The sequence below is a fragment of the Pan paniscus genome, chromosome 18, assembly GCF_029289425.2.
Source record: "Pan paniscus chromosome 18, NHGRI_mPanPan1-v2.0_pri, whole genome shotgun sequence".
Lineage (NCBI taxonomy): Eukaryota > Metazoa > Chordata > Mammalia > Primates > Hominidae > Pan > Pan paniscus.
Window position 1 is genome coordinate 65812235 of NC_073267.2, and position 12985 is coordinate 65825219.

At 57.9% G+C, this 12985-nt stretch overlaps 1 protein-coding gene across 2 annotated transcripts in view; it reads left to right on the plus strand.

Annotated features, from left to right (window-relative positions):
• GNAO1 (G protein subunit alpha o1) overlaps positions 1-12985 on the plus strand; it is a 169707-nt gene that overhangs the window by 142732 nt on the left and 13990 nt on the right. The window contains exons 5-7 of one of the 2 annotated variants that reach the window (XM_003823781.5): positions 4283-4411; positions 6286-6415; positions 10392-10545. In XM_003823781.5, coding sequence (XP_003823829.2) covers positions 4283-4411; positions 6286-6415; positions 10392-10545 — 413 coding nt within the window. The remainder of the gene's footprint in view (positions 1-4282; positions 4412-6285; positions 6416-10391; positions 10546-12985) is intronic. The other variant, XM_008977447.4, reaches the window with a different exon arrangement.

The following is a 12985-nucleotide window of genomic DNA, read 5'->3' on the forward strand; positions in this document are numbered from 1 at the left end:
TTTACCCATTTCACTAATTATAACATGAATCCATTACCAAAAAAAAATTAAACAAATGCAGAGGGATGTAAAATGAGAAGTAATCTTCCTACTCCCCCTACCAGCCCTGCCCCTCCCACTTTTACCCACTTCCATTTATTTGTCCCAGTGGCATCCAGAAAAACTTGATCCTCTGACTCAAAATAGTATTTACCGCCACCCACTCTGGAATCGAGGGAGCTCAGCTCACCTTCCTTCCTTCCATCGCTCTCCACCTTCACCTCCGGCTTTTTGCTAGTTACAGGATTATTTTTAGTTCTTCCGGTGCTTACCTTTATAACTTTAAATAAGAAACTTGAGTCAGTATTTGTCAACTCCCCACCAAGTAAGCTGAGGAAATTCTCCTCCCTGCAGCCTCATCTCTGCCTTCTTTCAAATTTTCCACTTCCCAGGTTGATGATGTTACCATTCTCTTCTGTCACTGTGGCTGGGCCTTCCGTGTCTCCCCTCTGGGAGAGGGCAGGAAAGACAGGGGACACACAGGTGGTCAGGGCCAGAAGGGCCTGGCACGTTTCCTGTCTTAGCAGTTAGACCTCAGCTTCTGACAAAGTCTTGGGCCCAGTATAGAAAGCAGATCAGAGTAGGTTTGTTGTGCTGGAAAGGAGAGGGAGGACTCACAGGGCTGCCACAGCACGTGCTTCCAGGGGGTGCCATTGACACCCTAATGCCCCAACCACCAAAGCACTTCTCTGCCCAGCCCTTTACAGGGGAGGGACCAGGGCACAGGCTCCTGAGCAGGCTCTTGGTGCACCCCGGCCTCTGTGAACAGGGCTGGCTCTCCCTTCTGGATAACTACCTAGAGGCAGGTCCCAGAAACCCTGGGCACATCCAACCAGGGGCTGTGAAAGGTGCTCTGGGGCCTGGTTGGCATTGGCTTTCCTCAAATCCAGTTCCCCACTGAGTTGTCCATGCTGGCGTCTGACGTTTCCTCTCCTCGCCTTCTCTCTTGACCCCACTCCTATCGAGCTCTTGCTCCTCCGCCTGCTGAGACGGCTCATAGCCCAGTCCTATCCTGGGGGCTGCTCCATCAGCCTCCTCCCACTCAGGGTTCAGGGTTCAGTCCCCTAGTACCTGGTACCTCCTTTCACTCCCAGCCCCCGCCTCCTCTCGGGCCGCCCTTTCCAGACTCCCTCGATGCCTCCTGCCCACCCACCCAGGCAACTGGTGATGGGGGAGGTCTGCTGGGGGCTGCTGTATCCCGTCCCCAAGCTCCATCCCAGAAGCACCTCCTCTCAAGGCCTGGCGCCTGGTGACCTTCTCCTGTCTCGTTTTAAACACCTTGTACACTTGGACAACTCTCAAATTCATATCGCCAGCCCAGCCCTCCCTCCTGACTTCTGCCTACTCAGTGTCTGTTTGGACATCAAATGAGTCTCAAGTTAACATGAGCCCGTGGAACCCCTGGCTCCCATCCTCCCACTAGAAGCTGCTCTGTGTGCTCCTCCCTCCCTCTAAATGTGTCTCATTCCACCACGTGGAGGTATCTCTACTTCTGCTCGTCCTCCTGTATCCCACACCCAGGCCACCAGCAGATGCAGCTCCCCTGGCAGGTACATCAGATTCTGACCACTCACACCCTCCACAGCCACCCCCACTGTGCCAGTGCCATCTGGTGACGACAGCAGCTCTGCAGGCCCCACCCGCTGACCTGCTCTCATGGCAGCAACAGGGCCGTTGTCAACATGCTTCTGGCCAGAACCCTCGAGGGGCTCCCATCTCACTCAGAGCAAAAGCTCAAGCCCTGACAATGACCTCAAGGGCCTGCTTGCCCCAGCCGGACTCCGGCCACCCTCACCTCCACCACCTCCCCAGCCTCACCCACCACCTGGCCCCTCCACGTGTGCTTCCTGCCGCCATGCCTGCCAGTGTTTCCACTGGGCCACTCGAGGCCCACTTGCTCCCTCATTCCCCTCAGTCTCCCCTGTCCAGACGCCTTCCCCAACCACCCTGCATCAAATAGCAGCCCCCAGCAGCTCTCCCCCATCACTAATAGCCTGATTCGTTCTCTCACACTACCTCCTGACATATCCTATCTCTGACTCTTCTGTTTACCACCTCACACACGTGTGCACACTCACTTGGAACACAGGCCCTGGGAAGGTGGGGCTGTGTCCACTGCCCCGTCCCCAGCTCCTGGAACAGTGGCTAGGTGGGATGGACAGCAGGTGCACAGTCAGCCTTCCCGACTGGGTTGTTAAGCAGTTCTCCCACACCTCGCCCACCCTCCACAGCCGTCTCCTTGCATGAGGCTCAGCCAGCACAGAGAGGCCAGAGGGCCAGGTTGCCCATCTAAAGGAGGTTTGCCCTGGCTGGGAAAGGAAGAGCAGGACCAAATGTTTCCAGGCTGGTGTCCAGCTGCAGATGACAGCAGAGGGCGTCCTCACAGCTTGGAAGCAGAGGTCATGGGCGCCAAGGGGGGGCAGGCACAGAGGCTTGGGAGAGGCTGCTTCTGGCTGAGACCAGAGCCTGCCCAGATACCACTGGCTGGCGAGGAGGCTGTGAGGCCGGGGGCGTGTACAGGTCTGCTCTGCAGCCTCGGCTCTCTCACCCCATCCCCACACCGTTCCTGTCCACGGAGGGCAGTCAGGCTCAGGAGAGGAGGCCAGGAGTCCTGTTTAAATTTTTTTTCTGGATTTTTAAAATGCTGATGATGTCCAGTTTAAGAGCATGGGGTCTGGAGCCAGTCAGAACTGGGCTGGAATCCCAGCCAAGTGCATTTTCTTTTTTTCTTTTTTTTTTTTCTCCCCAAGACAGAGTCTTGCTCTGTCACCCAGGCTGGAGTACAGTGGCACGATCTCAACTCACTGCAACCTCTGCCTCCTGGGTTGAAGCGATTCTCCTGCCTCAGCCTCCTGAGTGCTGGGATTATAGGCACCTGCCACCAGGCCCAGCTAATTTTTGCATTTTTAGTAGAGATGGGGTTTCACCATGTTGGCCAGGATGGTCTCGAAATCCTGACCTCATGATCCGCCCACCTTGGCCTCCCAAAGTGCTGGGATTACAGGCGTGAGCCACCGCACCCGGCTGCCAAGTTCATTTTCTCGCAGTGTGACTTCAAGCTTACCTCCCTGAGCCTTGGAAGCCACCCTTCTGTTTTCTTTTCTTAGGGGCATTCTTACAAGGATTGTCACTGGGTTCTATCAGTGAACACCCTAGCTGGCGAAGGCATCTGCCCTTTCCAGCCCTGTGGACATCCATGAGCTGGTCAGCATGCCCATCTCTCATGCAGTGGTAACTGCAGGTCCAGCCAGCAAGCTGGCCCCCAGCAGGTCCTGGAGCAGATGCAGCCTGGGACCCCACATCATTCTGTGGTTCAAACACTCGGGGCTCCTCCTGTGGGCTGCTTGTGGTTTACCCCGGCAGCAGGGATGGGTGGCCTGGCAGGCTCCATGGATCACTGAGTCTTCCTTCAGGCCTGGCCCCGCTCCCCACTTCCTGATTTCCCAGATCCTACCCTGGCTTTAGGTTCAAACTTAACCCACAATGAACCCCAAAGCCCTTGCAGGCAGCGTCCTCTGAGTGCTTGGCCTGAGGCCTGGGCAGGTGACTTGCAAAAGCCTGGTCTGTCCCCACAGCAGGAGGTAGCAGGGGTAAAGAGCCCTGATTCCAAAGACCGGGTCCCAGGGAGGCCCAGCCGCTGTATGGCTGTGCAGCCCTGAGCCTCCAAGAGCGTCAAATTGGAAGGGGCACACAGACCCCTTGGTAAATGAGAAGGAAGTGTGGAGAAGGCAGGGAACTGCTCAGGGGCCGCTGAAGCCCCAGACAGTAATAAAATTATGGCCTCTGGAGCCAAGGGTCCGGGTCACAGCCTCAGGCAAGGTACTTACCTTCGATGAGCCCCAGTTTTAGTACATTTAACTCAGGGAAATTACACATGAAACATGGTTACACATGCAAAGAATAGAACCTATCTGTTGGCCATTATTATCTTTTAAATGAAAAAATGACAAAACAGTATTATAATAAACATGGTAGTCTCATATAAAAGCTTGATCTTGTCTGAGTGTCCCGGGAGCTGCATGCATAGCCCTTTCGGCTGTGAATGAGAGCGTGAGGCCAAGACTCTAAGACCCTCTTCCTCAGTCGCCCCCACTCCCCATGGCCTGGAATGGAGGTGATGTCTTTTCCACAGTGACCTGGAGGGGCCCTGACCGAGACTGGACTCTGAAGATGGGTGGCCTGGCCAGTCCCGAACAGTGTCCAGGCATTTGGTCCATAGTCCCCTGTTTGTTGCCATCCTCAGCTACCTGGACAGCCTGGATCGGATTGGGGCCGCCGACTACCAGCCCACCGAGCAGGACATCCTCCGAACCAGGGTCAAAACCACTGGCATCGTAGAAACCCACTTCACATTCAAGAACCTCCACTTCAGGTGAGGCCCAGAGAGGCCCCCGGGCCCTGGCAAGGGCTAAGATGGGACATGCCCAGCCTCTCAGCGCATTGCGTTTACAGCGCCCAAACATCATCCTGCCCCAGGGAGCCTGCGGGTTGGGGCAGGCAGCTAGATACTAGAAGGAACCTGTCTGTGTTTCTGCCAAGTTTAGGGGCTGGAGTGAGCAGGGAGGCTTTCTGGAAGAAGATTCCCAGAGTGGGGCTGTGAGGAACAGGGAGGATTTGGACAAGGAGGGGCAGCCTGTCCCTGAGGTGACTTCCAAGGAGGAGGAGGAGGTGGGCTACCAGGGGGCCCTTCCAAGGTCACCTTGCCGGGAGGAGCCAAGAGTGGGGCTGGGTAAGCCCAAGCTACCTCTGTGAGCCCCTGAGGACCCACGTAATCCCAGAGCTGGAAGGAGCAGAGACAGCTGACCCACCCTCTCCTAGTACGCTTGGGAAGCTGAGGCCTGACAAGAGCAGGGCTTTTCCCAGGCACAGAGCACAGCTAGAACCCAGGGGCTCTGGGGCCTCAGAGCAGGGGCCTGACGGGTGAGCTGGTTCCCAGGGTCCTGCTGCAGCGCTGTGTCCCCACCTGCAGTAACATGCATGCACTGAGGCCGGCTCCGTCCTGTGGGGAAGAGAGGCCAGCAGAGAAGGGGAGGGCAGGGACCCCTGCAGGGAGAGCTGGATTCTAATATTCCCTGCCTCCCATGTCCCCAGCTCCTGCCCGCTCCTGTTCAGACTGAGGGGCCGAGGCTCTGGGCCCAGGAACCCCTAGGCCTCCGCAGATCTGGGGAGCAAAACCTTGGGCAGAGCAGCCCTGGGGGGCCTCTCTTGCCTTCCCAGGCTCCTTGGTCTCTCCTGCTCCCCCACTGGGAGCACAGGATGGGGATCTCAGCTCAACCCAGCCCAGCAAGGCGGGGTCTGAGAATAAGCATTCTGGAGGGGCCACAGAGGCCATCTGCCAACGCCCCTGCATTTCAGATGGGGAGGTGGGATCCAGGGGAGGATCCCCTGATTGATGGAATGAGAACCAGACCCATTCCTTGCTCTGAGCCCACTCTAATCTCTGCCTGCAGTCACTCCGTTGTGTCCGGTGGGACCAGGGATCCTTCCCTGTCCCCCCTCTGGCAGGCTGTGTGTCAGCAGGCATCCCAGATCTAGGAGGCTACAGGACTCCTCACTCTGGGGATTGGGGTGGGAGACTGACCTTTTACTTCCAGGACGTAAGTCCCACCTGCCCACAGTCTCTCCCAGAATTTTTGTGCCCCCTCGGGAGTAGAGTCTGAGAGGGGGAAGAGGCCAGGCTCTGATCTGCCAGATAGGGGCCGTACTGGGCAGAGGTGAGAGCGCCAGCTTTGTCCACAGCCAGACCCAGCTCCACCACAGCTGGACTCTCGCCAGCTTGGGCATGTCCTAAGCCCATGGGTGGCTCACTTCTGCCATCCACATAACAGGTGACATCTCCTGCCTGCCTCCCTCCCAGGCTGGTTTGGAGTTTGCCCAGAGCAAACCCAGGAAGGAATAGACTGAGAGGAGGGTCCTCATGCGAGGAGGACTCTCAGAGGCACTTCCTGGGGGTGGCTCAGGTGCGCCCTCTTAGTAAAATGCTCCTCAGATGCAAGGGCAGGTCTTTGAGTCATGATCTGTGAGCACAGCCAGTCCCAGGACAGACTCCAGGGGTAGTGCCTGGGGATGGCAGTGATCCAGCTGTCTGTCAGCACCTGGAGTGACAAGGTCTTCTAGTGAGGGCTTTTAGCAAGGCTCTGAGCACCATGGCCCCCATCCTCTGCCTCTCAGCATGCTCACAGCTTAATCCCCAGGCAGCCCTCACCTGCCTGGACCCTGCGCCTACCAGCTCCCTGCCTCCTACAGGCTGTTTGACGTCGGAGGCCAGCGATCTGAACGCAAGAAGTGGATCCATTGCTTCGAGGACGTCACGGCCATCATTTTCTGTGTCGCGCTCAGCGGCTATGACCAGGTGCTCCACGAAGACGAAACCACGGTGAGTGGCCTGGGCCCCCCGGGCAGGGGGCAGCACTGAGGAGACGGCCGCAGGATAGGCCAGCCCTCTGAGCACTGGGCCTCGGGTGCCCACAATGGCTCTGGGGTCCAGCCAGCTGTTGTGGTTAGAGGTGTCCATCATGGACAGGCCGTGCCGGCACTCCACCAATTCTGTATTGCCAAGGCAAATGCCTCATGATGCCAGTGTGGCAGAGCCTGTGTATGCAACCTGATCACACAGAGCCGTGCAGAATGTGCCTCTTCCGTAAACTTGGTGGAGTCACAGAGGCCATCAGGCCAGAGCAAATTTAAGCAAACCCTAAAAAAACCAGGAGGCAGCCAAGCAAGAATGTACAGGCAACAGAAATAGCAGTCTTAGCCTGACAGCCATCCCTGGGGCACTGGCGTCAGATGCTGCTGAAGCAGCGTGGGGCCGGGGATGCTGAGGGAGAGGTGGGGAGGGCCCAGGATGCTGCAGGAGAGTTGCGTGGGGTTGGGGGTGCTGGGGAGCAGTGTGTGGGGCTGATGAGCCAGGAAGGGCAATGGGGATGAGGCATGCTGGTGAGTGACAGTCATGGCTCTGGGCTCCTTTGCCAAATGCCAGACCAGGCTCCTACCTTCTGTCTTGCGTCACATTCAGCCTAGGGCCTCAGTGAGGGGACATTCCCCTGGGAGAGTGCAGCCTTCCTCTGGGTCTAGTCCCGGCTCTGCTACTCACTGGCTTGCTGCTGAATTTAGGCAGCACCCTTTCTGGCTCAGTTACTATTTTCCATAAAAGGGAGATAATAATAGTACCTGCCTGTGGGGGGCTGTTGGCAGTGGGGTGGGTGATGCGTGTGAAGCGCTCTGGAGCTGTTTCTGGGACAGCAGCGCCAAGCTGGTGGTTGTACAGTTGCTGATGATTGCCCTGAGCCTGCAGGTCCACTGCGTGGTCCCCTTCTGGGCTGCAGCCCGCCAGGCACCGAGCATGGCCCACAGGGTCACTGGAGACAAGCCCCAACACTCCTGACAGCGGGGCCCATAGGCTATGGGGTCACAGCCTGGCGTCTGTCATCTCCTTCTGTCTGGAACACATGCAAATCCCCCACCCCACGCCTCTGAAGGCTGGCACCGAGGGTTTGAGGTTGGAGGTGGGGCTTGTTGTCATGCTGGGCCTTGAGCGAGGCCTGTCCTCTCTCTGGGTCTGTTTCCTCGTCATTTCTGGCCCAGCTGGTCCAATGGGCTTTGTGAGGATGGGATCAACTTTGGGGTGTGGGCTACGGGGCACAGTGCTATAGGGAGGAGGAGCCGCCGCCCTGAGGGGCTTACACAGAGTGATGGGGCTTTGGGCTGGTGGTGTGGGTAGTCTGGACCCGTTCCGTGTACAGGCTTACCCACCTGGCTCTTCCTATTTCAGGCTCACCTGTACCCCTGACTTGGGTTTCTGCTGTAATTGTTCTCAATGGCATCTGCAGGCAGTGATGTCAGTCACCAGCCCAGTCTTGATGCTGAGTGGGGCAAGGGTGGATGCGCTTCCTGGGCCGTGCTTGGACCCAGACTCACTGACCACCCAAAGCCCAGGTCAGCTTCCTGGCCATGTGCCCCTCACAGTGACTGCCCAGACATTTCCCACTCCCCACTGCTAGACTCTATGCTATTACGGCCACTGCTCCAACTCCTGGGGTCTGAGCTCCACTTGGCTCATCTTTTTTCCCCCATGTCCACCATGGTTTCAAAGAGAGCAAAGGAGCTAGAAGCAGGAAGCCAGGAGGGCCCTTCCCCCTGGAATCCAGCCTCTCCCTGGACCTGCCCTGCCAGGCCTGTGGATGGCTTCAACCCAAGTCCCAGGCCCACCGGCCATGGGGCTGGGCTCTCGCTCACCTCTGGAAGATGGAAGCAAGGGACGTCTGGGTGAGCCTAGCAGCCACAGGCCCTGAGCTCTGCAGCCCATGGGTCCCCAGTGAGCATGAGCCTGGTGCTGGGCCTGACACTGGGTGACCTTCCAGCCTGCGGGCCTTGCTGCCTGGAGCACTTGCCCTCCGGTCTTCTCCACCTTCTCTCACCTCCCTTTTTCCCCATTTCCCCCACCCTTCCACACAAGGGCTGGAGCAGAGGACCTTGGAGAAGCCAAAGCAAATGGAGCCAAGGTCATAGGCAGGCTCTTCCTGTGTCCTTCCTTCCCCAAAGCTGGCCACCTTTGCAGCCCGGGGAAGAGTAGCAGCTCGTGCAGGGAATGGGGATGACTTTGCAACCTGACAGCAGCCACAAAGGCAGCTCATTGCCGTGGTGGCAGCAAGAACAATACTGGCGCTGTAGAACCAAGCAGTCATCGCCGTGCGCTGGGGGCGCATGCAGAGGTGGACAGCTTGGGAGTCAGACAGATCTGGTCCAGGGTCTAGCATCACCCCTGCCGCCTGTGTGATCATGGGCAACCGCCCCACCCTGCCCGGGCCTGCACCTCCTCCTCTGTAAATGGTGACAATGGTAGAATGGACCACCGGGCTAAAAGCTGTAAACGTGCCTGTACACAGGAATCATCACTCAGTGAATAGCTCCTGTGGCTACTACATTCAGATGCCATGGCTAGAGGTCAGGTTCTAGGATGTGGGAGCTCTGTCTGCCTCAGGGAGGCAAGAGCCAGGCCCCAGGAACTCAGGCCTTGGTCCTCAGCGGTCCTCTCTGGTCAGCGCTGTGCATCCCTCTCTGGCCTGGGGTGAGAGCCTGCAACAAAGGTGTCTGGAAGCAGCTTCTGGAGCCAGGCCAGGAGAGCCCTGGGGCTAGTGGCTGCCGCTGGCCATCCAGCCGCCCTGTCCGCTGCATCCCGGGAGCCCGAGAGCCTGGTCCTGGCCTCGTACCTGCTCTCAGCACCACCCAGCCGGGCCTGCGGCTGCCACAGCTTCTCCACTACCACGGTCGCCTCCACTGCCTGCAGGGCCTTATCTTGCCAAACCAAGGCCAAAACCAGTTCTGAGAGACCCTCCAAGCCCGGAAGGTATGAAGCACCTCCCTCCAACTGAATCCATCAGCTAAGAGTTGAAAGCAGCAGGTTCTCAGGGCACCACTGGGTGACTTTGCTGTGATGCCTGCCCAGCCTGCCCCTGCGCCCACACTCCTCTCCAGCCACTTGGCCTGGGCTCATCCCACCCATCCTGCATCTCTTGCCCTGCAATCCACAGGCCCAGGATGGCCATGGCCCCTGTGAGCCCGCACCGGGCTCTCTGCAGGAGCTAGCCAGGATGCCCTGGCCCTGAGACTGGTTGAACCAATTTTTCAGTATTTTTCTCTCTTTCTCTTGTTGGGTTTTTATCTTCTTCTCTGTTTTCATCTGTTTTGCTGTGTTTCATCTTGGGGTTCCTCTGGCCCCTCTACGGAGAAACCAGCCCCAACAACCAGTTCTCCCGGAGCCTCCCCCGCTCCAGCCCACCAACGAGACCACCAACCACACCAAGGCCACAGCAAGCTCACCCCCGAGACGCTATTCCCTGGTGTCTGCTTCCAACTCGGGATTAATTCGAGGATCTCTTAGTCCTCGGTTAATGTTTCCCAACTGAATGCGTGCACCCTTCCAACCTTGCTGTCAAAGCCGAATGAGACCCTGGTAGAGAAATCTGCATGAGCAGGGTTCCGCGCAGATGCGTTCGGTGGTGGTTGCGGCCCCTGCGCTGTACGTGCATGGTGCATGTCCTCTCCGTGAGCTGGAGCCTCTCCAGTGACCTCACTGCCCCCACCTGGGGCCAGCTCTCTTTGGAAGGGGGCAGCATCCCCCAACCCTACCCGGCCCTGCTCCGCCCCACCCTGCCTGCGTGTGGAATGAAACAGGACCACGTCCCGTCTGTCCTTGTGGGTCCTCCCGTCTCCGTCCTGGTGGTCTCCGTCCCAGTGGTGCATCCAGCCACATTGGTGGACCTTCCCTTTGCTTGTCCCGCTGTGTCATTGGCCGCGGTGGGTCAGGGCCCTGGATGCTGCTGCCCCTCACTCACCCCTCCACTCTGTTGCAGAACCGCATGCACGAATCCCTGAAGCTTTTTGACAGCATCTGCAACAACAAATGGTTCACAGACACGTCCATCATCCTGTTTCTTAACAAGAAGGACATATTTGAAGAGAAGATCAAGAAGTCCCCGCTCACCATCTGCTTTCCTGAATATACAGGTAGAGACCCCTCCAGGGACAGCAGGCCCCTGAGGGAGCGGGCCCCATTCCCAAAGCCCAGTCCACCCTTCCTGTGCTCTGTGGATGCCCCTGACTCTGCCACAGAGAATCCACACAAACGGTCCCCCACCCTGCCCCCAGATTGTGCTCTAGAGAGGAGGGGCAGCTAGCCGGGGCTTCCTCATCAGGGAAAGCCGGTGGAGCCCTGGCTCTGCCACTTACGAGCTGTGTGACCATGGCGGCCTCTGGGAGCCTGAGCTCCACTGTCTGCGCACAGGGGCTCTCTGTGACAAGACGAGCGAACGCCGAGAAGATGAGGGGCAGGGCACAGAGGCTTGGAGTTAGGCAGCCCAAGGTTTATGCCCCAGCTCCACCACTCACAAGCAGCTCAGGCAGGTCATGCAGCCTCTCTGAACCTCAGTCTCTGGGTCTGTGAGGTGGGGTGATGGCTGTGATTGCCCCCGCCTCCCTCACCAGGTGCTATGAAGAGGGAATGAGCTGATGGGCACGCAGAGCTTCGCATGGTGCCGCACATAGGAAGCGCTCCCTGCCTGTCTGCTCTTGCCTTTAGGGTTATGCCTGTAACTCACACGGGGCTGCTGCAAGACTCAAATCACAGAGCTTTGCAAGCAGCAGAGCCCTGGCCCCCTATATAGGGTGCTGGGGATGAGAGGCCAGCCCTGCCAGTGCTGTGGTGGGTTTACCTGACCATGGGGTGGGCGGGCAGCCAGGAGGGCAGCATGACCAGGGCCCCTGAGGAGCTGCAGGGTGGCAGCTCTGGTCAGTGACACCAGAGCGGTTACAGGGCCCCAGCATAGCCCGGGTGCCCATCAGCTCTTCTGAGATGGCCAGACCCTGTCCAGAGAAGTGAGTGGGAGGAGAAGTGGGGCACCCTTAGCCCGACCTGCCCTGAGGCCTGGAGGGCACAGAGCAGGGGCAGACAGAGTCCCAGTGGGGCATCCCGGGGGCTTGGGGCCAGGCAAGCAGCACAGCTCTCCTACCTCCTGCCGCCGCCCATCCCCCCATATCAGGCTGAGTGCCTGGCAGGCCAGGACCCAGGCATGTCCAGCTGGAGTTGAGTAGGGCTCAGCCTCCCTGGAAGCTCCCAGCCAGCTTCCTCTCTAGCCATAGTTGAGGGCCTGTGGATCCTGCCCTAGTGACCCGGGCTTGTGGCCTGTGGGGCAGTGGAAACAGGTGGGGTCGGTCAGTTACCAAGGCCAGTCTGGGGCTGGAGTGGGGAAGGAGGAGGGGACAAGGGAGGCTGAGTAGTCAGCTGCAGTCCTAGGACACTCCCCAACCTCCAGCCCAGATTGAGCAAAGAGCTGAGGTCTGGCAGGCCCTCCAGGCTTTCTGCACAGCAGCCCACTCCAGCTTAGAGCTGCAGCTCTGAACTCCAGCTCCCCTCCCTGCTGCCCCCTCCACAGCCCTGCTTGCACCTGGCATGGATTCCTGGAGGCTGAGGGCCTTCAGTGCAAAGCTGGGGTCCTGTTCTTCTGCCCCTTCCCAAACTAGAAGCTTCTCTCCTAGACTCTCCTCTCCCTGAGCCTACCTGAGAACCAGCTCAGTGTGTTGCCCCCTGAGGAAGGCAGCATGTGAGCCAGGCGGTTGTTAATCCCCTGTGAGTGGACAGCAGAAACAAGAAGTTTATAGGCTTCTTCTCCCATCTGGCCCAGCAGTGGCCACAGGAGGTGATATCAAGGCCTGCTCTGTGGACTCCCAAAGGAAAAGGCCCACCCACAGGGCGTGCATCGACCAGGGCTACCTGCATGAGCCCAGTGCCCTCAAATTTCCTTGCTCATGACCCATGATAAGATATAACATTTGCCTTAGGAGTCCATAAATGGCTGGGCATGGTGGCTCACACCTGTAATCCCAGCACTTTGGGAGGCCGAGGAGGGTGGATCGCCTGAGGTCAGGAGTTCGAGAACAGCCTGGCCAACATGGCGAAAACCCGTCTCTACTAAAAATGCAAAAATTAGTGGGGCGTGGCAGCACGCACCTATAATCCCAGCTACTTGAGAATCACTTGAACCTGGGAGTTGGAGGTTGCGGTGAGCTGAGATCACACCACTGCACTGCAGCCTGGGCGACAGAACAAGACTCCATCTCCAAAAAAAAAACAAACAAAAAAGAAAAACAAAAAAAGGAGTCCATAAATGCATGTATAAAAGGAAAATGGAAGTTTCACAAAACGTGCTCCTTTTAATACAGGTGATTGGCCGGGCACAATGGCTCACGCCTATAATCCGAGCACTTTGGGAGGCTGAGATGAGAGGATCACTTGAGCTTAGGAATTCAGGACCAGCCTGGCCAACATAGTGAGATCCCATCTGTATTAAAAATAATAATAATAATAATAATAAGCCAGGTGTGGTTTCCAGCTACTCAGGAGGCTGAGAAGAGAGTATTAGTCACTTGAGCCCAGGAGGTAGAGGCTGCA